This window comes from Aspergillus homomorphus, assembly GCF_003184865.1.
Source record: "Aspergillus homomorphus CBS 101889 unplaced genomic scaffold BO97scaffold_64, whole genome shotgun sequence".
NCBI lineage: Eukaryota > Fungi > Ascomycota > Eurotiomycetes > Eurotiales > Aspergillaceae > Aspergillus > Aspergillus homomorphus.
Window position 1 is genome coordinate 1 of NW_020291950.1, and position 26,917 is coordinate 26,917.

The 26,917-nt window shown below is 52.2% G+C and overlaps 8 protein-coding genes across 8 annotated transcripts; 3 read left to right on the forward strand and 5 right to left on the reverse strand.

The window, feature by feature from the left end:
* Positions 1 to 4,705: 4,705 nt before the first annotated feature.
* BO97DRAFT_356306 (putative LPXTG-motif cell wall anchor domain protein) lies at positions 4,706 to 7,505 on the forward strand (the record flags this gene model as incomplete). Its single annotated transcript, XM_025692169.1, has 2 exons — positions 4,706 to 5,560; positions 5,646 to 7,505. 2 exons carry the CDS (start codon positions 4,706 to 4,708, stop codon positions 7,503 to 7,505), a joined length of 2,715 nt encoding a protein of 904 aa, XP_025546645.1.
* Positions 7,506 to 9,141: 1,636 nt separating this feature from the next.
* On the reverse strand, positions 9,142 to 10,727 carry BO97DRAFT_248318 (KH domain-containing protein). Its single transcript, XM_025690837.1, has 3 exons — positions 10,656 to 10,727; positions 10,058 to 10,520; positions 9,142 to 9,993 (listed from the first exon to the last, which is right to left on the reverse strand). The coding sequence occupies exons 2-3, from the start codon at positions 10,443 to 10,445 to the stop codon at positions 9,299 to 9,301; spliced, it is 1,083 nt and encodes a 360-aa protein (XP_025546646.1). The 5' UTR covers positions 10,446 to 10,520; positions 10,656 to 10,727; the 3' UTR covers positions 9,142 to 9,298.
* Positions 10,728 to 11,256: 529 nt separating this feature from the next.
* On the reverse strand, positions 11,257 to 13,503 carry BO97DRAFT_473602 (alcohol dehydrogenase family protein). The gene is made up of 6 exons (XM_025700253.1): positions 12,998 to 13,503; positions 12,693 to 12,839; positions 12,435 to 12,531; positions 11,892 to 12,356; positions 11,710 to 11,831; positions 11,257 to 11,642 (listed from the first exon to the last, which is right to left on the reverse strand). The coding sequence occupies exons 1-6, from the start codon at positions 13,138 to 13,140 to the stop codon at positions 11,540 to 11,542; spliced, it is 1,077 nt and encodes a 358-aa protein (XP_025546647.1). The 5' UTR covers positions 13,141 to 13,503; the 3' UTR covers positions 11,257 to 11,539.
* Positions 13,504 to 14,134: 631 nt separating this feature from the next.
* BO97DRAFT_418485 (putative Yippee zinc-binding protein Moh1) lies at positions 14,135 to 14,552 on the reverse strand (the record flags this gene model as incomplete). Its single annotated transcript, XM_025696522.1, has 2 exons — positions 14,135 to 14,368; positions 14,454 to 14,552. 2 exons carry the CDS (start codon positions 14,550 to 14,552, stop codon positions 14,135 to 14,137), a joined length of 333 nt encoding a protein of 110 aa, XP_025546648.1.
* Positions 14,553 to 15,534: 982 nt separating this feature from the next.
* BO97DRAFT_408946 (uncharacterized protein) lies at positions 15,535 to 17,264 on the reverse strand. Its single transcript, XM_025695968.1, has one exon. It carries the CDS (start codon positions 17,256 to 17,258, stop codon positions 15,885 to 15,887), a length of 1,374 nt encoding a protein of 457 aa, XP_025546649.1. The 5' UTR covers positions 17,259 to 17,264; the 3' UTR covers positions 15,535 to 15,884.
* Positions 17,265 to 17,538: 274 nt separating this feature from the next.
* On the forward strand, positions 17,539 to 20,223 carry BO97DRAFT_408947 (GTPase-activating protein GYP6). Its single transcript, XM_025695969.1, has 6 exons — positions 17,539 to 17,665; positions 17,732 to 17,849; positions 17,904 to 18,062; positions 18,126 to 18,643; positions 18,699 to 18,841; positions 18,935 to 20,223. Exons 1-6 carry the CDS (start codon positions 17,643 to 17,645, stop codon positions 20,116 to 20,118), a joined length of 2,145 nt encoding a protein of 714 aa, XP_025546650.1. The 5' UTR covers positions 17,539 to 17,642; the 3' UTR covers positions 20,119 to 20,223.
* Positions 20,224 to 21,576: 1,353 nt separating this feature from the next.
* BO97DRAFT_408948 (uncharacterized protein) lies at positions 21,577 to 22,130 on the reverse strand (the record flags this gene model as incomplete). The annotated part of the gene is made up of 1 exon (XM_025695970.1): positions 21,577 to 22,130. A coding segment is annotated over exon 1 (242 nt), but the record flags the coding sequence as incomplete, so codon positions are not given.
* Positions 22,131 to 22,709: 579 nt separating this feature from the next.
* BO97DRAFT_418488 (serine/threonine-protein kinase) lies at positions 22,710 to 26,762 on the forward strand (the record flags this gene model as incomplete). The annotated part of the gene is made up of 5 exons (XM_025696523.1): positions 22,710 to 22,737; positions 22,800 to 23,194; positions 23,279 to 23,382; positions 23,490 to 26,440; positions 26,494 to 26,762. 5 exons carry the CDS (start codon positions 22,710 to 22,712, stop codon positions 26,760 to 26,762), a joined length of 3,747 nt encoding a protein of 1,248 aa, XP_025546652.1.
* Positions 26,763 to 26,917: the final 155 nt, after the last annotated feature.

Genomic DNA, 26,917 nt, shown 5'->3' on the forward strand with positions numbered 1-26,917 from the left:
GGGGCAATAGAATGGAACTAGTCCATGGGTGATAGGGCAAAAGAAAGCATGAAACGATAAACAAGAACACTAGATTTAAACGAACTCAAAAACAGACATACCTATGAAGCTGCTTCCTTCTCCTGGAAATTATCGAAGCCCCCTTTGATCTTTGACAGGTGCCAGGCCAGGTCGATGTGGTGGGCAGATCCGGATCTATACCAGGGCGATACTGGGTCCGGGCTGCGGTGGTCGTTGCACAGCAGCTGTTGCTCTGAGGAGTCAACCGCAAATAGTCGAAAGCAGAAAGGCGATGAACGCTGGGATTGCAGACAGGAAAAGAAGACTTCAAGAAGACTTCCAGAAGTCGCACAGAGAGGTATCTGTCTGCTTAACCCACGAGGAGGTTAATAATAACTGGTCACAATCTAAGGAGACGGTATCCCAGCACCGATTGCACAAAATCAATTCCGTATTGGGAGATATTGACCCGCTTCGATGGGCGTGCACGGTTCTCGCACGAAAGTAAAAAGAAGAAGAAAAAGAGGTTTGTCCGCTGGGTTTGCTTGTCAGGATGGAGGTAGGGTTCTGGTCAAGCCAGCTTGAGAAGAAGTCCAGTTTAATCAGTCAACGGTCACCAGGAGAGCACAACCACACGGCAGAACAAGAAAGAAGAGGGTAAGCAAAGCAAAGCAAAGCAAAGAGAACTAGAGTAAAGCCCGAGGGGAGGCGAGGCATGAATCGCTTTTTCACTACGTAGATGCGGAGGGCGATTCAGCAGGGACCTCTCTCTGGCGCCGAGGCTTGGAAAATTGGCAGCGGCTCTCTGGGCCCGTAGCAAAGGTGAAACGCAGAGGCTAACGGACTGGAGCTAGTGCTCAAAACTGCTAGTCTTTCTGACTGTCTCTCCACTGAGCCCACCCAGGCAAGTTTCCCCTGGAAACAGTGGACCGTCTGGTCTAGGCAGTGGGCCAGGAATACTGCCCGAGTCAGGGGAGTCAGGAACGGTATGTTGGCCACTCTGAAGTTTGCAGGCAGAGAGGGTCAAGAACATAACTTTGTCTTTTAGCGATCAAGCGAAATACCCCATGATACCTCCTCAATCCATGGAGGAGGGGGGGAAAATAAGAAACGAAAAGCCCTTGACTCCGCCCCCGACCCCTACCCCTCGAAACAGTTTCAGCCTGGAAAGGTTGGGGAAGTTGAGACGGAGACGCATGAATGATGAGATGAGTGAGTGGCACACTGCAGCTGAAACACACACTGAGAGGGTGCGGCGCTAAGCCAGTCCAATGAGCAGCAGCAGTTCGAAACACACCAACCAATGCTAAGCCACTAGTTCCATCCTCCCATCACGTGTGCAACATCGCCTGTCACAATTCCTGTTCCTTGTATCCTCACCCATTGGCTCTGGTGACGGGCCGCCTGATCGGTTATGCTTCAGATATACATGATCTTCCAATCCTTTCCACGGAGTACCCAGTCTGTATGATATTTCTGAATCAATGCTTCGAGATTCTTCATAAATCCACTATAAATGGAGAACCTGGATGTTTACCAACGTATTGCAGATTTGCAATAGAACTTCTTCTCCAAGATCCAAGACACCGGGTATGACCTGCTACGTCACAGATCGATATTTGATATGCGCACCTGGTAGCGCTCTGGGCCCTGGGCTCTTCTCTGCTCAACTCTTGACATGACAGAAAATCGAGAACCAGTTGCTTTGCAACAGGGTTGCAGCCATGATCTACGTTTGACGCGATCGGCTCTTACTTGTAGTGCATGATTGGATCATGGCACAGGCTTGTTTCGTCAGTTAACTCCAGGAGATGAGACGCTGGATGACAATCCCGTGCAAATCCTCTTGACCGCATCCTGTCTATCGGCTATTCTTTTCTTCCCCGATAATCACTTCCCCGCGGTCCGAAATAGAAATCCGGGTCGTCGCTCGCCATCCCTTTTGCGCTGACTCATTATCCTCGCTCAATATACGGGGCCTAGGTCAATGTTACGGATTGAGAGAGGTTTGATGAAACTCGACCCCTCTACTCCCGATTCCACGTGGCAGAAAACGTCCATCTGAGACTATGGGGCCAGGGAGATGCCATGGCTCAAGAAGCAGAACCACTTCAACTTGGACCGCCCGTTCGGCTTCACATCGGTGATTAATGTGGGGGGCTTGCTTTGATTGCGGGTTGCTGAGCCTACCCGTCTTTTACCTAACCGGCCCAGGCTAACTATCTAATCCTTCTTGTTTGTAGAAGGGATGTTCGGCCGGTAAATCATCCATGTTCTCACACGCACAGTCTGTGGCATCTCCATTACAATTCTACCACCTTGCTGAATGCTCTTCGTGAACAGAACAGAACCTCGTCCGGGACTCTCGCTACGCTAGTTGGCCGAGCCGTTCTGGTGCCTGAACCCTAAAGAAGCTATGACTCGCTAAAGCTTCGAAACGCTCCCGCCGACCAAATGCTAATGGTCTCTAACATATTGGTCTCCAAAGTCCAAATAGGAAGTTCCCCACAGATAAATTCTTGCAATCTGGCTGAACTCCGAGTCCCCGGCTGTTAGACCAAGCGTTCCCAACCAACACGCGAAACCATCCCGTCTCATTTACCCAGTCATCCCAGATCCGAAAGTTGAGTACTCTCAGTACTGTTACAGTCTCATGTGTTACCTAGCAACTAAATCGGAAATGTTATGGGCAGCAGTGTAAATAGCAGGGCTCGATACGAGAATCAAGCAAGGCTCCCCGCTGCCACCAATGCCTCTTTCACAAACTGTCGTCGCTAGCGTCTGTCCGACCTGTGACGGCTTGCGTGACGGCGCCTTAGTCGAGCTACCCCGACCTTAGGTCGGATTCGAGCCATTTAGTGCTGGGATAAAGACGAAACACCCGAGCACCAATAGTCCGGAGGCTAACGTTGAGCTCATCTTTCACCTCATGAGGCTCTCTTCGCTAGGGAGAGCTCTTCTGGCTAGTCTGTGCTGGAGTTGCGGATGCTGAGTCCCTGGGCTTTGGGTCTGGACTCGATTCGGCTGGCAGTGTAGTAGACACAAAGGATCGTCCATACTATACGAGGCTCTCTGACGAAGGGCCAGGACCCTGCAGAGACAATCGCCGACAGGCGCCTCTCATTGACGACTTGAGACTAGATCATGTCATATGTCCCACTAGGCTGCGCGTCTGAAGGGCTATGTAAACTGTGACGGCACAGAATATCTTATCTCGAGTGTCACGATAAGTCAATCTGCCCGGATGGGGTAAGTGAGAAGAGATGAAAGACATCTGAGCTCTGAGTAGTAGACTTGCACGATTGCAGGCAGCCAAAACACATTTTGATGTAGACAATGCCAGCAGTTGTGTGCGGTATCCGGGCTAAACATCCTCGTGTTTCTTGTTTCTTTGTTCGCATCCTCAGCGATTGGGTCAAGTATGTGCCGTTCGGCTGGTCGAAGGGAACTCCATGTCTGGTCTGGCTGAGGCTGACACTGCCAGAACCAGGGTTTGCAACTTGCGAACCACGGTTCTTTCAGCCCCTGGACGTTGCTAGAGAAACCTGCATTGAATTTGATAATCTGTACACCTGCTGGTGTCTGCCGAAATTTGTGCATCTCCCGCAGCCGGTTTTGAGACTCTTTCTCTTACACCAGGACGGCCTCAGTTGGCATTGTAACCAGCCAAGGCAGACAGATGAAACCGGGATAATCCTCTCAGCCCGCTTAGTCGGGCACGGGCAAATGATATCACCAATACTCATTCCTTCAGTCAGTCATGATCTTCGTCTGTCTGACTATAGGAAATCTCCGAAGCATTGGAGGGGAAAGTAGTAGTAAAGACGGGATCCAGCCAGCCAGCCAGTAGCTCCACAGGCTTCGTAGTTTGTGTATTCTCAGCAAAGCAGTTCGGCCAGCCACCACCACCTTTCACTCTCCTCGTGGTGTTTGGTCTATTTATTCCTTCTTGGCTGCTCTCGCGTTCGTTCCCCTTGAGCCGCAGAACTAAGTGGTTAGTTTATTATTAGTAGTTATAGGCGAAGAGATTGATGTCGTTGCAGACTTTTCTCTCATTCTGATCATCATTCGGTCCACCATAACCGATAAATCATATTGTCTTTTGGTTGCTCTCAACCGATGTGAAATTAGAAATTTCTTGGGGGTTTTTTTTTCCCCTTCTGCTTGTTTTCCCTGCTTTGGTTTAGAGAGTTTCTTGTCCTCCATCATACATGCACTCTCTTTTCCTTCTGACTGGTCAAGCGTGATCGATCTGATTGATCAACGAGATGCGTGTGGATGCCTGACCACCACCAGTGCAGAACTGCAGATGTCCCCAGACGCATTCACTGCTGCTGGCAATGCAGCCGCCGCTCCTTCCCTTCTCCCCTCATCATCAACCTCTTTCTCTTCCTCTTCCTCTTCCTCTTCCTCTGCCTCTTCCTCCTCTTTCTCTTTCTCTTCTCTCTCCTCAACCAACACCTCTTCCGTCCCCTTCTCATCGCCAGCAGACCAACATCTCATCTCGCGTCGACGGCGAAAGACCGAATCCGCGTTGAATCAGCCTCATCTTCATGTACCACGTCAGGACACGCATGAATCACTCTGTCGCCGCTCCATTGTCAATCGTGCCAGGACTGTCACCTTCAGCGCCGGATCGGGTCCACCCGAGACCCAAACTTCGCCCTCGTCGACGTCGAAACCACGAATGCGCCCGACAGACGAGATGATGGCGGCGGAACCCCGAGAGGCGGGCAGAGCGGCCGCGCTAAGGACAGCGACTCCCGCCGCCAGCACCACCTGCGACGACGACTCCCCTTCAGCTCGTCCGACAATAACAACCGCTGCCCTTTCTGCTGCTTCTCGTCTGCTCTCGCCCACTTCGTCTTCTTCCCGTTCTTCCTCTTCCGTTGCCTTCACTGCTGCTGCTGCTGCTGCTGCTGCTGCTTTGCCGACTTCTTCTCCCTCCGCTGTTCCTCGTCCTCCTCAGAGTCGCTTCAGCTTCGAGTACAAGTACCCCCTTCGCAAACGAGCCCTGACTTCATCGCACACCAGCGCCGCCGCTTCCGCCCAGAACAGCGACGACACGCATCCGGGCCCAGACTCAACGCCGACCCCCCAACAACGCACCCTTTTGTATGACAGACCCGGGCGGTCAGTTCCTCTCAGCCAGTTGTCCCACGTCCACGATCCAGCGGGGCCTGGTTCTCAACCACCATCGCCTCGTCTGGCTTTAGAAAAGGATCGCGATCCCGTCCTACCCCTTGACGCCTCCTCGACCGCCCGCGCGTCGAATCCAAATGCAACCAAGCGTCGAAAGTCGTCCCCTAGTGATCAGCAGACGATTCCAGACGTGAACAAGAGAATGCCCGCCTCCTCGGTGGCCTACACTCAAGGGCGAACGCTGGTCGATGAGGACAGTCGCAATGCCGATGGACTCGATCGGTATAGTCAGTCAGGAGACGGCAACAAGACCCCGGTCGCAGATGATACCCGCACCAAAAACGAGGACATCTTCTTGAACATCGCAAGATCTGATTCTGGACGTCGCGATTCGCTCGGGCGCTCAGACCTTCGGCGGGTGAGTTCGAGCTGATAGCCTGTGTACTCGTCAGTGATGCTTTGATAAATTGTGAGCTAATTTTTGTCGATCCCGGTACTTACAGTCGCGATTCAGAATGTCTGGCAGCGGACTCCGTTCATCGACCTCTCGTGTTCCGGAACAAATGCCTTCTTCTGAGCAATATCCCTTAGACGGCTACTACCACCCCTTGCGTTCGCATCAAGAATCTCCGTCAACCCCCCACACTGCCGCACTATACTCTTACTCAGCTTCCGCTCATCCACTGGATGAACACAACCGCCCGTCCAGCTCAGCCTTTGCTCTCAGCTCGAGGTCCGCAATTGGCTTACCACGAAGTCGACTGGGCCGGTCCAGTCCCGAACCCTTATCCCTTAGCCCCGAATCCTATCCCGAAAGACGCGGATCGCTCCATGAGTCCCGAGCTTATCGTCAATCGAATCTTTCAACTATCCGAAGTAGCCGACAGCCATCCAGCTCGGACGTCACCGAACGCGCTCGATTTGAGGCCGAGCGGTCTCGCCAGGATGGGACGGAATCAACTTTGTCCACGACTGCGCCCTCGACGGTCTGGGACGAGCTAGAAGATCTCAAATCCCGGATCAAGAAGCTAGAACTGACGGGGAAGCTCCCGCCCTCATCCCAGGAAGCGATCTCGTCTGCTTCTGGGGAACGACCACCAACGGCCACAACGACCGTGACTACAGTGTCGTCTTCCCCCAGGCGCCCGCGGAAGGCGAGCATTCTTTCGGGCGAGCCCGAGGTGTCAGCAGGTCCCAGCCCTGTTCATCCGCTCCTGCAGTCGGCTTTAAGTAAGGCAAAGGACGTGCTCAGTAATGAAGTCTACGCCGCTCTGGAGGTTACCGCTACCGACGCGGTGGCGCTGTCCACTCTGCTTGGCTCCAGTAAGGCCCCCTCTGGTACTGCATCTGTGGTTAACGGGTATGGGACGTCTGATAGGCAGGCTAGACGGAAAGCGGATAGCGTTTGTCGCAGTCTAACGGAGCTATGTCTGGCCTTGTCTGACGAGCAACACCGGAGGCAATCGTCCTTAGTTGTCAACGGTAAAGCCGAGGAGGAAGGTAACGAGAACGAGGATGACACTTTGACTCCGACACTGTCCTTTCGTCGAAGCACGACCCTAGATTCCGAAGGGCTGATTCGACGACAGAGCACCAAACGGGTGGCTAGCCGTTTGGAGGCTCGTCGATCCAGCTTTGCGACCGCCAACAATCCCTCCCCGGAGTCTCAGCATAGCGACCAGGGCAGAGAACAAGTCCCAGAAGCGAAAGTGACCCAATCACCCAGCTCACCGGTTGTCCCGCGATTAAATCGATTATCTACCTCGTTACGAACCAAGCGACACCGCACCGATGACGAGTCCCTTGCTGAACAAAGCCCACAGGTTCGCTCGCCTGCAAGAAGTGTCGCGGATATCAGCAGCGCAGCGACTAATTATCGCGTATCCCCACGCCAGCGCATGTCGCATGGATATACCGCGTCCCAGCCAATGGTCACAACACCGGAACGCCACCCCCGATATTCAGCCCATCCTCAACCGTCCCAGCTGCCTCAGCCTCGCACGCCAACTCTCTCACAATCTGCGATTCCTCTGCGCCGGAATTTGATGACCCCCGGCTACACCCCTGCCACTGCGCGCTCGAATATACAAGCCGGATTTCGTCGTTACGGTGCAGGTTCTGGGCTTAGCTCTGCCACCCACACCAGCGATGGTATAAATGAAGATGGCATCATGTCTCCACGACAGGAACCCTCTCGGACCCGAATCATCGCACCCTCGAGTAAATTAGCTGCCAGCTATACTCCGATTAGTCAAAATAGACTACGAACGAATAGTCTAGGCACCAGGAAATCTGGGCTTCGACCGCGGTCAATGGCCGCATCTGACGAGGCTGTGAATGCATTCGATGACGGATTCGATTGAATCCATTGAGGCTCTTCTTCTCTCTTACATATTAGAAGGCAGCGTCATTGGCACATTTACACCACCCATCCACCCACACTATATCACGCAGCGCCTCATTCTTGGTACATACATGGATTGATTTCAGTTCAGCCGGCGTTCTCTTATGATTTGATTTTTCACTCTTCCAGAATTGCCATTGAGCATTCGATGAGACGTCTGTACGAAGTACTATCCACCTGCATTTTGACACTGTAACGAGGACATTCTGATTTACTGACCTGACTGATCACAAGCGCAAACTTGGTAGTTGCAACATGCATGCATGGCGCATTGAGGTCTACCATGCGTTGTACGAATTCACTTTTCTCTTGCCATGACTGAGCGATTTGTTCCTTCATCTTGATACTCGTCTCTCTTTTGATCCGCTGTCTTTTTCCTTTTCATGATCACGTCCCAAACCCCCCTTTGGGAATAAAGGACGGAACCTGACAACCGGGAATTCTACTTCCGAGTCCGGTTCTATTCCCATGACCGAACCAACGGGCTTGATATCTCTAGTCCACCACTTTCCTTCTTGACCCTTTTCTTTCTTCCAGTCGTTGAGATCTTTCTTTCTCTTCTTCTTCTTCTTCTTCTTCCTTCCACTCATGACTTTGTGCTTGTTCACTCTATTCCTTCTTATTACTACCCCTTCCAACACTGGATTCCATGTTACAATGACCCGCAAGCATGTTCCTTATACATACATGCATACATACATACATACCACACCATACATGTACAAAATCAACAAGAGACCTCGTCGTCTACAATGCAAAGAGCAAAGACTTTGATTGCTTCCTTTCCTGTTGGCCGCCTCTCCAATAAACCTAGGTTGTTTCTTACTTCAAGCTACACGCTACGGAAGCCTCTACAGCTACTGTTACTATTCCCGCTTGAAGGGTTGCATTCCATAATTGTTCCATTTCGAAAGATAGACTTTCAGGCCTGGTATACAGATTCAGAAGATGAGGGGATCCATCGAGCCACGACAAAAACAACAAATCGTGTAGCATGATTTGCAGGAGAGCGGGAGGACAATCTCACTGCTTGCTTTGCTTGTAGGTGTCCAGCGACCAAATGCTTGATGTATGGTGGAGCTCGGGGAGATAAGTAGACAGGAACGTAAGATATAGCGAGCACGGGGAGTAAGAGGAGAGGAAAGAGGAATGAATACAGTTTGGGAGTTTAGGTTTAGGGGGAAAGTGGATTTCAAGTTATGAATGGTGGTTTGGGGGTGATGACTTTTGCGGGAAGGAAGGAGGGAAAGAAGGAAAGAAAGAATTAGAAATGCTGATGCCCTTCCCTGAGGAAAGAGCAACGGAGCAAGCAAGGAGAAGCAAGAAGACGACAGGAAAGTTTCATGGAATAGATGGAACATAACATCAGCATCAGCTGCGGGGCATAACGTCCGTAGTAGTAGTAGTAGTAGTAGTAGTTCTTCCGATTTCGGGTTCATTTCTTCTTTCTTCAAGTCAAAGCGATCATCGAGGATCAATCACGTAATACTGGTATCTGACAGGCATGCATGGTCCACCTTAGCAAGTTCTTGCTTCTTGTAAAACCAAGGAAGCTGCACATATGAGATTATAGGGTAACACAGATAGAAACCATATGAGAGAGAAAAAGACAGCGTCAAGAATCAAAGTGATTAGCACAAGCGAGAAGGAGACATCGCGCGATTATGTTCTCTGGAGGGAAGCGCATAAGGATTCGAGTGGTGGCAATGTGGCGCGAGATTTGTGCTTAAGGGGTTGTCGGAAGGTAGGACTTTACTCCTGAGGAAGCTGGCTGCGGCGGGTCTTCTCGGCCTCAAGGTTCTCGTACAAAAGGTAGAGAGCCTTCTCGTTGGCCTGAGCGCTGCCCATAATGGTGAACATGCGCTCGCCCGTCTCGTCGTGGGGAGCCTTAGCAATGGAGATCCGAGCTCCAGAGCTTCTACGGATCTCAGTAATCTTGCTTCCGCCCCTGCCAATGATGCATCCGACCATGTCCGCGGGGATGCTGATGTTCTGGGTCTGGATTTCCTCGCCGTCCTCGGTGACAAGAGGGTAACCGCGGTTGCTGGTATCGGGGTTGGACCGTCTGCTGTAACTGCCGGACTGATCGCTGAAGTCGGCACCGTTGCCGGTGCGGTTGTAGGGGCGGCTGCTGTAACCATTGCCGGTGTTCTGGTTGCTGACAGAGCTGCTGGTACCGCCAACCGAGGACCGGACAGCAGGGTTGTACAGAATGGTGCCGGTTCCGCGTTGCCAATCGTCGATGAGGCACTTTCCGATTTCCCAAATAGCCTTCTCGATGCCCTCTGGAGTTCCCTGGACCTCGACGATGCGCTCGGTAGACTGAGGAAGCATTTCCTTCTGCGCAACCATGCGTACGCCGGACGCGTCCTGGATGTGCTTGATCTTAAGACCTTGGCGTCCGATGATGGTACCCATCTGGTTGTGGGAGATCAAGAGGCGGACGGCTGTTGATATGTTAGAGCTCCAACGAAGCAAACGCTAGACTCAGAGATGTGCGAATTCACTTACGGTGGGTACCATTGTTGGAAACGACACCACCCATGCCCATCTGCGGGGCGCCCTCAAGAAGACCCTTGGCAACCAGAGCATAGGCCTGGGCAGTGCCGTGCAGAGGACCAGTGACGGTCAGGACGCGATCGTGAACGCCAGGAACGACCTTGCTCACACCGGCCTTCACACCAGTTGCGTCACGCAGGTCAGCGACATTCTTGCCGGCTTTGCCGATAATGATACCGGCTTCTTTGGAGGAGACGATAGCGCGGAGGGTCAGCGTGGACTGGGCGTATTCCTCTTCAGTCTTGGGGATGACTTCGATGTCACCCTCATCCATCATGTCAACGGCGTCAGCCATAGTCTCATCGACCATGGGGTTCTCGTGCAAGTCGGAGGCGTCCATGATGTTGGGAAGTGGAAGGTCGAAAAAGAGGATCGGCAAGGAGATGATCAAGAGTCAAGTTTCTCGGAGAAAGGACTTCACCTGGCCAGTTAGCTTCATGTCCGAGGCCGACGCGGAGGGATGGTTGTTTTCGCAAAGACCTGACTGGGTCATGGGCGAAGAAAAACCATTTCCGCGCCCGATGAGCTAGAGGCGGTTGGGTGGTCTTACCTGAAAAGTCGATGAGAAGAGAAGAGGGCGATAATGTGGAGATAAACCGACGAGGGTCAGGAATCGAAAGGATGGGGGTGAAGAGGGGGGGGGGTGACGAGGTCGATTCTGAGGGGTTTTGGGTGGGCGGGGGGAAAAGGTGGAGGATGGGCGAACGAACAAAGAGGGATTGGACGGGGAGAAGAGGTGGCGGAAAGGAGGAGGGAAGGGGGGAGGAGAAATGAAGAATCAGAGGGAAGAGGAAGAGGGAGGAGATGAGAAGAGAGAGGGAGGGAGAAAAGACGGAGGGGGGATACGGAAAAGAAGAGAAGTGGTGGTAGCGAGAATGAGGAAAGGTGGAAGAAGAAGAGGAAGAAGAAGAGAGGAAGAGAAGGAAGAGAAGGAAGAGGTGGGAGGAGAGAGAGAGAGAGAGAGAGAGAGAGAGAGAGAGACAGAGAGTAGGCAGAATAACTAATGGCAGGAAGAAAGATTGGAGTGAATGACCAGAAGGCGGGCGGCGGGCGGGCGGCTGGCTTGACTTGGTTGGTAGTAAGTAGTGCAGTGGTCGCTCTCATGCGGGAAAAAAACAGAGGCAAAGTCTTGACTACCAATACTACCACCACCACTTTCTCCCACTTTCTAACTACCCTACCTGCGGGTGTTTGCTTGTCTCTCTTTGATTTCTGATTGCTGATCTGAGAATTCTCCCGGATGACTCGATGGCCATGGTGCCACTGCTTGTTTTCGTTTTCGCTTGTACTACTTTCCAGCTAATGTGATTACTACGACTACATCCCCTTCCCCCTCGAGTATAGTCTCTGTGGTTGTCTAAGCTTTCCAAGGTAGTATCTGATTGAGGGCTCCCAACAACAGATTTCTGCTTCACTAGATGCAATGCGGAGAACTTATTTATCGGCTTCGAAGATCACCTTCTGTACCTTCATCGCATTGAAGAGCTCATAGCCCTCGACCGCCTGCGAAAGGGGCATGATCTTGTCGGCCATGAACCTAAATTCACCCGTCAGTCAGTCAGCCGCTGCACGGCCAAGGAATCAACAAACGATGCGACACGTACCCAAGAAGATGCTGGTTCTTCTTCAGAACCTGCAGGGCCTGCTCGGAAACTGAACGCACAGGGCATCGTCCCATGTGGATCGTCAGGTTCTTGCCGTAGGCCTCGCTGCCATTCCATGGAATCTACATTCACGTATCCCAGTCAGCTTCAATGACTCGAACAAAGACCGCCGGGTCGCCTACCTCGCCATTGTGCACACCAACGCTGCTGATGGTACCGAACGGCCGCAGCAGGTCGAATCCGGTCCTCAATGCCGGGCTCAAGCCCACGACCTCGATGACCGCGTCTGCGCCGCGCCCACCCGTCAACTCTTGCACGCGTTTGTCCAGGCCTTCCCGGTCTGTCTGGAAATTCCAGGGCTCGGCTCCGAGCGACTTGGCCAGCTCGAGTCGCGCGGGGATGGAGTCTACCGCCAGCAGATGCTTAGGCTTGTACTCGAGGGCGTTGATCAAAGCACAGAGCCCGACTGGCCCGCAGCCGATGAGGACGACCGTTTGCTCTGCAATCTGCTCCGGGGTAGATGCCTTGAAAGCATTGCGCGCGGCAAAGTAACCCGTTGGGAAGATATCGGCCATGAGCACCAGAAGCTTCTCATCGACACCTTCGGGGGTCTTGACGACCGTGCCATCCGCATTGGGGATTCTGATCTGTTGCGCCGTGGTCAGCTTCCACCGCGCTTAGTATCCAGAGAGCGGTTCATCCTCAAACCCGTGAACAACACTCACATATTCAGCCTGAGCGCCATCCAAATCATCGCACCCCAGCAGAACATTCTGTTCGCATCGCGAAGAGTGCCCCTGAGAGCAGTACCAGCACTTGCCGCTGTATCACCCGTGGAGTATCAGCATATAGATCGAAGCCCCCGCTCAATAGCTTCATCAATATCAACACACCCCCTTGCCTCCGAACCTCTTCATCACCCCCTATCCCAGACCATCACCACCACCACAAGATCAACCAAAAGAAAAAGGGAAGAAACTCACCAAGACGTCGTAAAAGCACTAACAACCGAATCCCCCTTCTTCACCGACCGCACCGCATCCCCAACCTCCACAACCACCCCAGTAACCTCATGCCCCATCACAACCCCTTGCCCGGCTGGCTCAATCCCGCGATAAACATGGAGATCACTAAACAAAACGCAACCCAATCAGTACTTGTATATAACCCAGATACCCGCACCTCAATGCCCTGCCCTCCCCCGCCAAAGCATACAAAATCCACCATCCAGCCCAGATCACCATTTACTCCCCCGAAACCACCGCCCAAGCAATGAATAATAACTCACCTCCCACAAAGCGCCGTATAAGCGACCTTAACAACCACATCCCCGGCCTCCTTAACCCGAGGCACTGGGCGCTCCTCCACAGCCACCTTAAGCGGGCCGCGGAACACCACCGCGCGCATGGTCGTCTTCTGGTCAGCGGACATTCTGGACTGTCTGATTCGGTTTCGTTTCGGCGGGTTACGAGGAATGTTTCCGTGCGCTATATGCGGCGCAGTAATTCTTCAAATCCAGAGGCTCTGGTGACTGATTTCGGGCGGGCGGAAAGAGAACGCAATGGAAAAGATTTCCCCGTGGTCTTTGGGCGTGGCCGATAGCGGTGCGGGCGCGGGCGATGCGGCGGATGCCCCTCTCTTCCGAGCTTGTCGATGATGCTAGTGGGTCCATTTTTGTACATAAGGCGTTCGGGATTGCGGAGGGGGGTATGGGTTTGATTATGAGGGAAGGACGGAGGGGGCGATTAGGTTGTTGGAGGGGTTATGATCTTCTTATATATTGTTGGGTTGTGGTTAGTGGTGACATGTGGTGTACTCGAGTCAGTATGTAGTGTTTGAGAAGGAAGATGGAGGAGGGGTAATTATCCGGGCCACTGCGTGTGACGCACTTATATATATATATGCACGAGAAGCTCGATGCGGTCTCCCCGGGTCCTCGATATTGGACATGATATTGCAGACCTTGCGGACCTCGTTCTACGATTTTGTGATCAAAGGTTCACTAACGTGTTCGGAATTACACGAGTTGCGACCGTTGTAGGTAGAAAAGGCATTCTATCACATCCAGACCTTATGTAGATAAAGTAAAATAGCAGACGGCAGCAGTAGAGTTCCACGCATCCAGACTCACAGGTCATACACTGCCTGATGTCAACATTCGAACCATGACCTTGAAGGCTTTTGTGTGTCAGATAGAACTCCGAAGGTAAAGTCAATCGAGAGATAAAGTAATTGCTCCATTAGACGCCGTCACATCGCTCAAAGAATAACCAAGATAGTAATGAACAATCGCTCACTTCAACTTTCAACCTGCGCAAATGCAGTGAGATCCTCAAGTCCCATGGACTTGTAGTTTGTAGAGGCCAAGCGTGCGAATGACCATATCATTCAAGGGTCCCCACGGCCAGACCCTTGGGATGGTAACTCAGCACACGACGCACAGCAGTTCCTCCTCTAGAATGAACTTCCCTTCCTTGTATTTCTCGCTCGTCTCGTAAGCCTTGTCATATTTCCAACCGACCGTCTCCTTGCATTGCCTGCAGGCAATATCGCGAACAATATGTCTTCCGGTAGTCATGCTCCGCTCCACAGCCTCGGTCTGGGTGACGTTGACGACATTGTTGAAAAGGTATGCCTTGCCATGCTGGCCTCGGAAATTCTGTAGACAAGGGGGATGGCGTGGTCAGCCACGGCACCTGAAAGAGGCGAACAACATGGAAAAAGGGAACATCAAGCACACTTACCCGACTGATGATGTCGTCATAATCGGCCAGATGGGTTTTGCAACCCTTGCACCCGAAGATCTTGTTGGACGTGAGGTAAACGTTGTATATGAGACCCATGGTGTTCTATCCGTGACTGCCTGCCCACTGCCCCCGATTCAGTCAAGGTACTGTAGTGTCACAGATTCGAGAAGTGCACGACCGCGTCACTAGCAGGACTAAGAGGAGACAAGGTGGATAGAAAATTATGAAAAGGAGGTTTGTTAGCAGGTCTCGAGCTTTGGGCTTGAGTCCTAGCCCCCTTAGCAGATACTCTTGGCTTGGTTGTCTTATCGTGCACAAACAAAGGTTTATTTCACCTTGCGAATGGGGTTGGGGTTTCGATTACTGTGTCAGAAGGCTAGGTAAGAAAGTTCAAAGAGAAGTATTCTCAGGTGATCTTGCAGAGTGATGACTGCCACTCTCCAGCCAGGGTGTGGAGTGGTCGTGATGATAAGCAGCTGCGGTGGGAGACCTTGGGAGTAAGCGGAGACTGCAGTCCAGACCAGCGATCTAATTATGGTTTAGTTGTGGCACTCGGGGAGTCAATAAATCCGAGCAAGTGGGCGAGTAGTTTTGAAACAGAGTCAGTTGATAGATCACTTTCCTGCAGAGGGACAAACGGGATGAGGGGAAGGGGAACGAAGATGATGAATGAGCCGGGAGCTGAGGGTGGAGGGAGGTACTGTATTGTAACTAATCAATGGAATCAGGCAGCTGCTCCCCGTCGGAGTGACGGGTTCCAGTGAAAAGGAAACGCCCCCGCATCGGGCCAAGTTTAGGAAGAGACCAGCCCCGTGACGCAGTGACTATCGGCGGTTCATGACTACAGTAGGTGGTCTAAGTTGAGCACGGTTGGATCGATTCGACCTGCAGTTGAAAGCCGTCTCTGGGACAATCTCAGCCGCAAATCACAGGCTTAGATCATTGTCTTATTGTTTCTGGTTCATCACCCGACACGATTCCCGGCATTTTCCTGATACATGACCCCGCTTCGGATTTGAGCTTATCACTGTTATCGCTCAGTTGCAACTCACGATAATTATACCCCATGGCCACCACAAGCATAAACCGGCTTTAGCTTCAGCCTTCCATCTCAGAATACTCGTTGATAACTGTTCTTCTACTTCAAAATAAAAGCTATATACATATGCATATCCCTCAACTGATACGGAGACTGTACGGACACGTACAGAGCTCAAGACTCTGTGAGTCTCGTGACGCGACTCGGCAGGGAGTCCGAATTCTTGACTTTCGTGTAATCAGTCCCTGGGAATGATGAGCTATAGATGTGGTATCTGCATTTTCCCTTACGAGCAGACCGAATATCAAATCGGTTGCCGTAGCTAGGGCGCCTGTGTGGCTGATTGAATTGAGCCTAGGTCTTTACGATTCTCATGCTCATGCATACGGTCATCGTTGTCCCAGTAGAGCTTTGTTGTTTTCCCAGAATTGCCGGCAGTCAGTGTGACCCCAATGTTCAGCCCACCACTCTCCAAAGCTGTCCTCCACATTTTCGTCAACTTTGGGCAACCGCTCATCTCGTTTCAATCCGCAAAGAGCACAAGCATGTGATGCTTTGAGTGCCCCCCGATCAGCACTGAGTGTCATTGCCCGAACGTTCTCTTGAACAATAGGAACTGGTCGAATTCCAGATGCCTGGACGACAGAATTGAAAAGTGCCGCTCTGTCTCGCCACATGGTGAGCACATCCACTGCCTCCTGTTGCTCTTTGATATCCTCGTTCTTGTTGACCGTGCTGAGCTTCATACCTCCGGGCTTTCCTGCTGGGCCAATCCTCATGCTTTGACTCAGAATGTTGTCCCGTTTCCAACGCAGGGTACGGCCCACAACCACTCGGGCGGCAGTCTTCAGCGTATTCTGGATTAACTGCGCTGCATGTTCTACTTTATCTCTTTGCTGCATATCCTTCCTTGCGTCCGTAGCTTCCTGTCGGACTTGCTCGAATAGACGAGGAAACAGCTCCAACAGCACAGACGGTGGGGGAATATTGGTCGGACGGACCTGGTCAGCCGTGATGCTGGGACTGGGAGCTGTAAACCTTACCGCCGGGTCGACAGCGGTGGTTGTAGTATGTGGGTTTCCTGCTCTGCTCTGGACGGATCCACGCTGCGTCCGGGCCGAGGCTGGTGGCTTCTGGTCCTGCCTTTGACTCGATGCTGTAGCTGGCCCATCAACAAAATCACCCCAATCCTCAAAAGGATCGTCTTCAACAGGCAGCGAAGGTGCCGTAGACGGTAGCTCTTTGCGCACTGGCTGGGGTCTGGTTTTCTGCTGCGTGCCAATAGACTCTTTACCAGATACAGGCGGTTTATCGTCAAGCGACAGCGACTCTAGCAAGTCAAAGGATTCTTGCACTTTAGTTTGCTGTGCCTCAGAAGTTGAGCCTCTAGATTTCGACTGCTCTACAGGCGCTCGTTGAGTGGGCACGCCTGCAGTTTCGAACTCGCCCCAATCATCGCTTTCATCGTACGAGGCGGTCTCGAGAGAGGCATCGAAAAGCACATCATTGCCACTATCCTGCTGTACCGGTCCCGAGATAGGTGGCTTGTCCCAGTAAGAACTTTGCCATTGGTTTCCTACTGCAGTGGACTTGTTTGCATAATTTGGGAAAGGCGTTGAAGGCGTCGAAGGACTATCATCGAAGGAGTCCAGGTCAGGGACTAGTGATGTTTGTTGTTTCGTAGACCGCTGGTTCACGGCTCTCTGGGGCTGCTCGCTGGGCTTGGTACCAATGCCAAACTCTGCGAACAAATCCGCGGACATGGGTGGCTGTATTAGGATTGTCCTGGTATGATTCAACGGATGGCTTTTGGAGTAGATGTAGAGTTGCAAGAAATAAAAATGAAGGCGCTAAGAAGACCGAAAGAAAGTTAAGGAAAAGCAGAGCACTCAATGAACGCAGTTCATGTAGATGGTAATTTGAGTATCAAAATCGGAGTCTCATAACAGGTCATAGCAGGCGCATAGATAAGAGCGGCGTGGCCGGGAGGATGATGTTGCACCCAAGGAAAATCCTCTGTGGCGGGTCAACCTCCGCGGCTACGGACAACTGCCCGCAACTCCAACCGCGGACCAGCACCTTCTCCTTCAATGCGCGTCAATCTGAAGCATCTGTGACCAACAATCAACGGAAAGCCACATGGTGAAATGAGGGGCATCGAGGAGACAAGGTGCGCTGGATTCCTTAATACTTGATACCTCTTTTACCAAGGAGATCCCGGCTGATAACTGGTCAGGCAGCGATGGAATACCCTGTTTTGCGACAATAACACCACCGCCGACTTTCAGAACGGACTCAGGTTGGAGCAAGACGACAAACTGTGCAACGATGGATTGAGGTCAATTTGCTGGAAGGCATGCGCTTGCCACTGATATACTCTGTTAAACTTGCTTACCTAGAGGTCGCAGGCCTTCTTGCTCTTCGATGATCTCGACCGGGCGCAATGGCCGCAGAAGCTATCCGATTCACGAAGCGCCTACGTTGCCTTGAAAGACCACTTTCTGAAATATATTGAGCATCCTGATGATTTGGAGTCGACAGTCGATCCGCTGGCGGATGATGCGGAGGTATGCTATTCTCAGTCTTTTGCTATGGCTTGTGTGAATGCGGGTGACTGATCTCTCCGAAAGTCTCCATGGCAAACTCTACGGAATGACGAGCAAACAAGAGCGGATATTTCCCAGGATGTAGACAGGTGCTTGCAAGAAAATTTCTTCTTCCGCGAGCCTACCACGAAAGCGAAGATGATCGATATACTGTTTATCTATGCGAAACTCAACCCGGACCTGGGCTATCGGCAAGGCATGCATGAGATACTGGCACCTCTTTTGTGGGTAGTTGACAGGGATGCGATCGAGATGAACCCGCTTGAAGAGCCCGGGGAAACAAATGCAGACGATGACGCGATGCTCCAGCTTCTCGACGCCCGCTATGTCGAGCATGATTCGTTCGCCCTGTTCTGCTCTGTCATGCAGAATGTCCGAGTTTATTATGAGCACAATAGAACCCGATCGGCTAATGGTCAGATGGACGTCATTCCAATTGTGCATCAGTGCCAGCGCCTTCATAGCGAACTTCTGGTTACGGCCGACGTCGAATTGGCCGACCACTTGCAGACGCTCGAAATATTGCCGCAGATTTTCTTAACGTAAGTTGTGTAAAATGACAAACAATGAGAAGCACAGAACTGACACAATGAGAAGTCGCTGGATGCGTCTTCTGTTCGGGCGCGAATTTCCATTTCAAGATGTCCTCGAAATCTGGGATTTACTCTTCGCCGAAGGACTACGCCCTGAACTGATTGACTATGTTTGCGTTGCGATGCTCTTACGGATTCGTTGGCAGCGTGAGGCCTCCCTTCCCCTGCACAATCATATTCGCACACGCCTTACTTCCGATGAGCGGACGGTTTTGCGAGTCTTTTGCTAATGGTTCTTAGTGTTGAGCGCTGATTCCTCAAGCGCTTTGACTATCTTGCTCCGTTATCCCTCACCAGATCCTCATTCGCCGCTGACTTTCGTCTACGATGGAATCTATTTGGAGCAAAATCCCACCCCCGAGAGGGGTCTATTCATCATCTCGAAGTATTCTGGAAGACCACCGGACTTGTCGAGAGTGCTTGGACAACCAAGCGCCAAGCCCTCGAAGGGTAAATTCCGCCTGCGGAGTGCGTCAAGGGACCTGAGTGAGGTCAGCTCTCCTTCCAGGTCGCCTGCAAGGAACAGTCCCAAGAGTCTCGAAACATTGTTTCAGGACGTATCGGAGGGTATCCAGCGCCGAACAGAGGCTTGGGGGGTCGCTAAAGCCGTTCGCGGAGCAGTAAGCGAAGCAAAACGGAATATGCAGTCAATTCAGTCGGAACATCATCCTCGTGGCACCCGATTCGATCAGAGCCAAGGGCTGAGCACGTCCTGGGATCGGGCCCCTGACGACACAGCCAAGCTGAAAGCAAAGATCGAGGAGTTGGAGGTCCGGAATAGAGAGCTTGCCAAGATGCTAAATCATGCACTCAACGACATTCGCTCTCACGTGAACAAAGCTGAGGTTGCCGATAATGGTGATATGGACCATTTAAAGCGAGCACTTGACCGGGTACAAGGCATCCAGAGCTGCCTGGAAGACCACAGCATCCCCCTAAGCGCTGCAGATCAAATCCCAAGTGAGCCTAGTCATGCCGAACCGGAGACTCCCTCGGAAGCCCCTGAAGCTACCAGCGACAGCGCGAAATTTGCCGGTGATGGGGCAGATCGCGCCTCCACTGGTACCCGCCGAACCAGCGCATCTGCCGAGTCACCCAGATCGCCCGTTAGCATTGGGACGAAGTTGAACCGCAGTACCGCCGCCACCAGTCCACAATTTCCCACATCCATGCCCCTCCGACATGCATCTCGACCTTCGTTGGCGGATTCCGAGTTTTCATGGATGCTCGGGGGGAAGCGACACCTCTCGAGCTTTGTCAGCCCGGCATCTGTGCTTCCGGAGCAGACTCGGCACGGAGAAGGGCGCCCGCGCCCCAAACCAGCTTCCCTCTTCGGCAATGGGGACGAAGAGCACGGAAAAGCCGGCGCCGAGGCCGAGTCGGACGGTCTGGCCCTGCGAAGTCTTCGTGGACCCAAGCCTTGAGAATCGATGGAGTACGCGGCAATTTGGTCCGGCATACGCTTTCAAAGTGTAGAGATTTCGCACGAACTATTTAATAGCTTCCTTTTATTCTTATACATACTTTACTAGGGAAAGAGCGTGGATCGCACTGTTTGGGCATTTTGCTCGTATAGAGTGGTTCGGAAGTGTTTCGCTACTGTGCTCAAAACCGAGTACGAGCCGTACTGCAGGGGCAAGCAAAAGCCGCTCGCTTATTACCTCGGTAGCAAGATACCACTTGGTCTGTGAAGTAAACAGGTACAGTATCTTTTGTACTCACATGTACCTGTCCTGGGTAAGTGGTCACTGGGCACAGCAGACTGAGATGCCTGTTCACCTTCATTTCGGTCCATTCGTTGAGTCAGTGTCGCGGTCTCTACAATCATGCCAATGAGAATGGGCACCAAGGACTGCAAAGATCTTAGAACAGCAAATGCGGGCTGGGATTGACCATGTCCAGTGACGCCGGTGGATCTGCACATCTGACCTGAAGGCCCAATGGTTGGTGATCGACCGACCATCGAGGGGAACTGATTCGGTTAGTCAGCCAAGCCCCTCCAAGCTCCAAGCACTCGTAAAGTCGGACTTTAGATGGACGGATGATTGAATGGCATCATGGAGGAGGGAAGGAGGATCGTGCGATGGATCGATGGGCATTGCTCACCATTTCCAGTGGTGGATGCATACTGCCATGCACTTACTGACTGTTTGCTCTATTCGTTCCCCATGAGCTTGGAGCTTTCATTATTACATCATCAAATTCACCACACCTGTTTCCTGCTGGTGGCTCCATTGAAGCTTTAGCACATTGCATTTTCCCTTAGCCGGATTGGTCTGGAGAGGGGGATACCTCCGTTGGGAGGGACTGCATTAGTGTATCGGTCGATTCCATAGAGGGACGCTATGTGCCCTTGACAGGAATTCCATACCGGTTAGATCCATGGAAATCCGAGGGGGTCCAAGGCATGAATTTCTCCAGGACTTCGTAGCAGTGGGCGACCGCGCCATACTACCTTACTCACACTAGGTATACGGATACTACCCCCCGACCTGTTCCCCTCATTGTTTGTCATTGGCAGTAAACGTCTTGAAATAATTCAGAGGGTCTTAGGCTTATTTTCTTCTCTTCAGCTTCATCGCGATATGGGAGGGAGAGTCAACGAACTACCGCATAAGCAAGCGGATCTGGCTCGAGCAAGAAATCCATATAGAGAGTAAGTAGGTAGTGAAGACGCACGACTTAGACCTGGGTAATGAGTCTTCGTCCCTGGGACGTCATCTATTTCTCCCTCCTAGATTGCTGCATCGTCAACCACAAGTTTTGACGTTAACGACAACTTAACAACAGCTTCAGCTCCAGTTGTGGTCTTGTCTCCACTATTATATTACCCACCTCTTCTCCTCTTCTCTCTCCTCCTCCTCCCCAAGTGCTAACCACCTACGAAATCCCCTCTTTTTTCCTTTTCCATCTTCACCTACAGGGTATAGAGGTATAGTTCTTCTCCCGCCCTTCTTCCAAATTTCCTTTTCCCTTCGTTCGCCGCCTCCCTTCCGGAACTCCCGCGCAAACTGGGCCATTTCTCCCAAAGAAAAACCCACATTTGGGGCGAGACTATTTCTCTTTCCGTCCCTTGGCTGGCGGCGGTGCTCATTAGTTTTCCACTGACTAGCTAACTAATTGATTGACTGGATTGAGGGAGAGCTTCACCTCCTGAACCCATTCTCCACGACCATTTGCTTTGGTCGGTAGGCCATTGGCCTTCTTTTCTTTCTGCGACGATTTCCTGAGGACCACCACGTACCACCACCACCACCACCACCAAAACAACATACAGACAGACTGTGTGGTCTCCCGTTCATATCCCTCCTTCCTTCTCCTTTCTTCCTCCTCCTCATTCTCCTCGTTTCTCATTCTCCTCCTCCTCCACCTCCTCCTCCACCTCCATCACCATCGCCTCTCCCCCCCCCCCCTCCCCGGTCCCTTCTCTCTCTCCTTCTCTCTCACCCACCCCCACCCCCCCGCGTGCGACGCCTTGTTCGCAGCTGTATGGTACCTGTGACTTCACGAGGCAGCTGCCCTCTCTTCGTCCCGCCCGCAGTCCGCTGACAATCCTTTTTATCGACCTTACCTTCTTTTTGAATCCCCTTACCAACCCACCTGCAGCAACTGACCGAGTTGCTGGTCCTCTCAGTCGCCTCGTCGCATTTTAAGGTGTGAACGGGAGGAGGTCCCCGGTCAGCCTGTTGAAATCTATTATCCCTCGCAGTAACACGTCAAGCCTCCCAACGCACCCCGTCTGCAGGACAATCCGCGGAAAGAAAAATTTCCTATCACTTCACCACAATTCACCACAGCCTCCCCTCTCCTCCCCACCCACCTTCAGATCTCGCCGAAAAGAGTTCAATCTCTTCTCATGTTTCACACTTGGTGATCCCATGTAGCAATAAACAACATCGTCATTCCTCCCTAGTTCTCTATCGGCTATTCTTCCAGTTGCGCCGGGTTGAACCGCTTGTTATCAATCGGTCCGATCGGTGCTGTTTCTTCTACACTGTCACCACCCTGGGGAAATATGGGTTCTTCGTCCTACAATCTCGACGGTTAGTATCCCAAATCCCAAGCTTTTTCACGCTCCCCTTTCTTTCCCTTCTTGTTTCCCTAGTGTTGCAAGCCCTTCCGCCCACTTCAGTTGTATCAACGTCGGCATGTGAAAGTTCCTGGTTCCGAGAAGCGTATGCGGTAGGTGTATACGATTACGACTGTCGACTCCCAAAGCGCCCAGCCCCGAGCTCCAAATTGGCAGTGATTCTCGACGCAAAACGCGATTGCACCAACAAACGAAAGAATGCCAAGAGACTATTATTCCAGTCACTGAGACTCCATTCCGGCACAACCGACACTGACGCCGACTATCCACATTTTTCGATATGCATCTCGGAACAATTCAGCCACTTCATTCCACATCCCGGTACCGATGCTTCTGAGTGGGTAGAAAAGGGATCCAAGCTAGAGATAAGGAGGGCCAGGGAACTAGAGTGCAAAGAAGGGACCCAGAAAGTGAGAGACATGCAGCTAACCCCGGGCTGAGGATTTCTAGATGATCCAAGTCCATTGTCATCCCCACTGGGACCCCTTTCACAGTCGCCCCAGTCGGATCCCTTCATCAGACGCCTCTCGACCCATACCGAAGACTCAATGAGATGCTCCGCCGAAAGTATCTCGTCCAATTTCGACCACCTCTCGAGGTAAGTGGCCGACGATGATCCCCTTACATTGGTCGGCAGCATCGATCTGCATTAGTGCAAATCCGCGGTCAGGGACTAAAAAGAGACTTCCAAAATCCCTTCTACAGGTCTTCTCTGCTGGATCATGAACATGGACTTGGCCCGTCTGGCCTAGATCGCATACGTCAACAGCCCTCGTCGCGAGTCTTCACTCTCCCGAACATATCGGTCTCGTCGCTTGCCCCGGTGGCATCACGGAGCCATTCGCCTTCCCCACGCTCTGCCTCCTCATCCCGAGCCCATCCCACCCGTCTCTTCGCCAGTGACGACATCGAGACCTTGGAGGACCTCCACCGCTTCCCGTGCGAGTCGTTACATTCGTTCTCATTCGCCCAGAAGTCGGAGGAACTACTTCATAACCGGCATAACATCTTGAAGAGGTCGATCGATTTCATGCGCGACCGTTTCGGTTGGGCTGCCAGCAACAGCCCTGCTCTGGCCGCTGCTCAAGCACGCGCCAGCGGCGATCCGGATACCCTGAGTGTGGTGGACATCTCAACGAGAACGAGTGTATCAGCCAAGGAGGATCGATACCACTTTGCAGGCCTGGCGCGTGGACCACAAACCGGCCCTGCTAATGTGGATAGTGATAATATCTTCGAGAGAGCTTTCACAGAACCCCAACTTGCGGCCACCAGATTCGGAGAGGCAGCCACGGAATATGGCTCGATGGGAAGTCACTCGCGCTTCTCAGGACAAGGGACGGATGACCAGAAATTGCAGCAGCAAGAGGAGATGAGGTCGCATCCTTCATCCAGGCGCGTAAGCATTAAAAAACGTACTAATACCGAAGTCGGTTCTACTGCAATCCGGGGCAAGCTGATGGAGATTCTAGCACCCTACACAACAACCGACCCTTTTTCTCCAACCAGCTCTTCCACCTTTGGATACGGCTTCCCTGTGCCTGTACTACACACTCACAGCAGCAAGTGGACCCCAGCATCGCAGGCCGTGTTTCGGACCGAATCAGAGGAGCCCTGGACTATCTTGGCGGCGAATGATATCTCGTGTCTCATTTTTGGTGTCACCCAAGCGGAACTCCGCAAGCTAAGCATACTCGAGGTCGTACAAGAAGACCGCCGGGAATGGATCGAATCCAAGCTGCGGGATCCCAGCACCGACGCCGCAGCAAAGCTCAAAACTTCGCCTGAACGATCGCGGTTCAAGCCTACACATACCAAAACAATGGGGATGGGCAACGGCGTAACGGCACAACTGCTAAGCAAGCCACCTTCTCGAGCAAGGCCACCACGAAGAGCACAGACCGATGACGGATATGGCTCCAGCACGAGACAATTAAATCACCCTCCGACCAAATCTCGCGGAGTGCTTCTTTGCGGGGATGTTGTGCCCATAAAGAAACGTAATGGCAAAACCGGGTCTGCGAGCATCTGGGTGATGGAGAAGCGTGGGGGCCTGATCTGGGTCATTGAAGAAATCCAGGAGGATGTCGTGACAGTCACTTGCAACGAGTCGTGGGATATTGTCAAGGTTGAGGGTGATGTTGACAAGATCTGGGGTCAGGGTACGGTCAAGCCTGGCGAGCGGATTACGGAGCTTCTGCCTCGCCTTCCAGAGGACTGTCTGGCTGGCTCCATGCGCACAGGCCTCACCAAAGTGGCCGAGACCAAATACATCGCTTCTCGCACCTCTGCTGGGATATGTATTCCCACAATCGTAACCAAGGGCGAAGGGACTAGGTCTTTTCGGATTTCAAGCTTTCCTCATGTGGCTGGCATGATGGTTCTATCCTCGTCAACCTTAAAGATCGTCAGCTCCAACTCTGTGTTCTCCGCCGCCCTTTTTGGCCATGAGCGGCCCGAGGGCCTGCATATTACTGACTTGATACCTGGTTTCGATGACTTGTTGAATGTGCTTGTTGATGAGGAAAGAGTTCCCCTTGTTGACGGCATTGTGATTCCGGAAACCAGTTTTCGACGAGCACGGACCCTATCCATTCTCCGAGACGGCAAAGCAAACGTAGTCTCGGTTTTCTTGGAGCCTTCGGGGCTTGCGGCTACGCACCGTGATGGATCACCAATCGCGGTTGATGTCCAGCTGCGCGTGGCGAAGAGCGGTACCATCTTCACCAAACCGCGAAAAGAACCTATCGACGAAGTCAACGAGACAGACTCTGAGCACGACGCTCCAATCGCGGTAACCGAGCTCGTCTATGCGCTGTGGGTGACTTACTCGCGCCACATTCACTCGGCAGCTCCGACAACTACCATTCCTTCACCACTCGAGTCGGTGCCATCCGGGGCTGAGAGTCCTTCGGCAGCCCTTGTGTCGGACACGCCCACACCAATTTCTAGCCCACACCCTTATATAAACGAACAGACTTCGGTCGAGAGCCAAATTTCCACGTCCACTCTGAGCCAGCAGCTGAGCGAAGCTGCTTCGCAACCATTAACAGACAAACCTGTCCAGCCGGTGCCCGAAGTGAGACCGGCTAGCGCGAAAGAAACACCGAAAAAGCGAACAATTGCTGATTACACCATTCTGGAAGAGATGGGCCAAGGAGCCTACGGAGAAGTCAAACTCGCCCGCCTAAAGAAAATCCCCACGAAGAAGGTAGTGCTGAAGTATGTTACCAAGAAAAGGATTCTTGTCGATACATGGACCCGGGACCGTCGTTTGGGGACAGTCCCATTGGAGATTCACGTTTTGGACTTTCTTCGGCGAGATGGCTTGAAACACCCCAACATCGTGGAAATGGAAGGATTCTTTGAAGATGACGTTAACTACTACATCGAAATGACACCGCATGGTCTTCCCGGCATGGATCTTTTTGATTATATCGAGTTGAAGGTCAATATGGACGAGTCAGAGTGTCAGAACATCTTCCGACAGGTGGTGTCCGCCATTCACCATCTACACACCAAGGCCCTGGTGGTTCACCGTGATATCAAGGATGAGAATGTCATCTTGGATGGTGAAGGGCGAATCAAACTGATCGACTTCGGAAGTGCTGCTTATATCAAAAACGGCCCGTTTGATGTCTTTGTGGGCACAATTGGTAAGCCTATCGTCCAAGTTGGCAACTTATTCGAGATTCTGACTCTATTGCAGATTACGCAGCACCTGAAGTCCTTCAGGGCAAATCTTATCGGGGCAAAGAGCAAGACATCTGGGCTCTCGGCATTCTTCTCTACACCATCGTATATAAAGAAAACCCCTTTTACAACGTCGATGAGATTCTCGACCATCCCCTTCGGGTCCCGTTCTTGCCCTTCTCCGAGGACTGCATTGACCTGATCAGGAGGATGCTTGACCGAGATGTCGACAACCGGTTGACTGTCAGTGAGGTCTTGGAGCACCCGTGGATGGCGGACAACTAGACGAGGCACCGCGAGGTTGGTCCTCTATAAGAAGCACCAATACATCACGGACCGTTGTTTTGGATTATACATACAGCAACTGTGTCCATTTCATATCTACCGACCTCTTGCATGGATAATCAGAATGCAATGGTTTCAATTGGAATCACCCTGAG

Bases quoted from the DNA above. Each gene is read 5' to 3' on its own strand.
- BO97DRAFT_248318 (XM_025690837.1), bottom strand. From the start codon at position 10,445: ATGGACGCCTCCGACTTGCACGAGAACCCCATGGTCGATGAGACTATG. The intron at 9,994-10,057 runs GTAAGTGAATTC...ACATATCAACAG, and splicing joins TTCCAACAATGGTACCCACC to CCGTCCGCCTCTTGATCTCC.
- BO97DRAFT_473602 (XM_025700253.1), bottom strand. From the start codon at position 13,140: ATGTCCGCTGACCAGAAGACGACCATGCGCGCGGTGGTGTTCCGCGGC. The intron at 12,532-12,692 runs GTGAGTTTCTTC...CGGGTGATACAG, and splicing joins AGTGCTTTTACGACGTCTTG to CGGCAAGTGCTGGTACTGCT. The intron at 12,357-12,434 runs GTGAGTGTTGTT...ACGGCGCAACAG, and splicing joins ATGGCGCTCAGGCTGAATAT to ATCAGAATCCCCAATGCGGA.
- BO97DRAFT_408946 (XM_025695968.1), bottom strand. From the start codon at position 17,258: ATGTCCGCGGATTTGTTCGCAGAGTTTGGCATTGGTACCAAGCCCAGC.
- BO97DRAFT_408947 (XM_025695969.1), top strand. From the start codon at position 17,643: ATGAGGGGCATCGAGGAGACAAG. The intron at 17,666-17,731 runs GTGCGCTGGATT...ATAACTGGTCAG, and splicing joins AGGGGCATCGAGGAGACAAG to GCAGCGATGGAATACCCTGT. The intron at 18,644-18,698 runs GTAAGTTGTGTA...CACAATGAGAAG, and splicing joins TTGCCGCAGATTTTCTTAAC to TCGCTGGATGCGTCTTCTGT.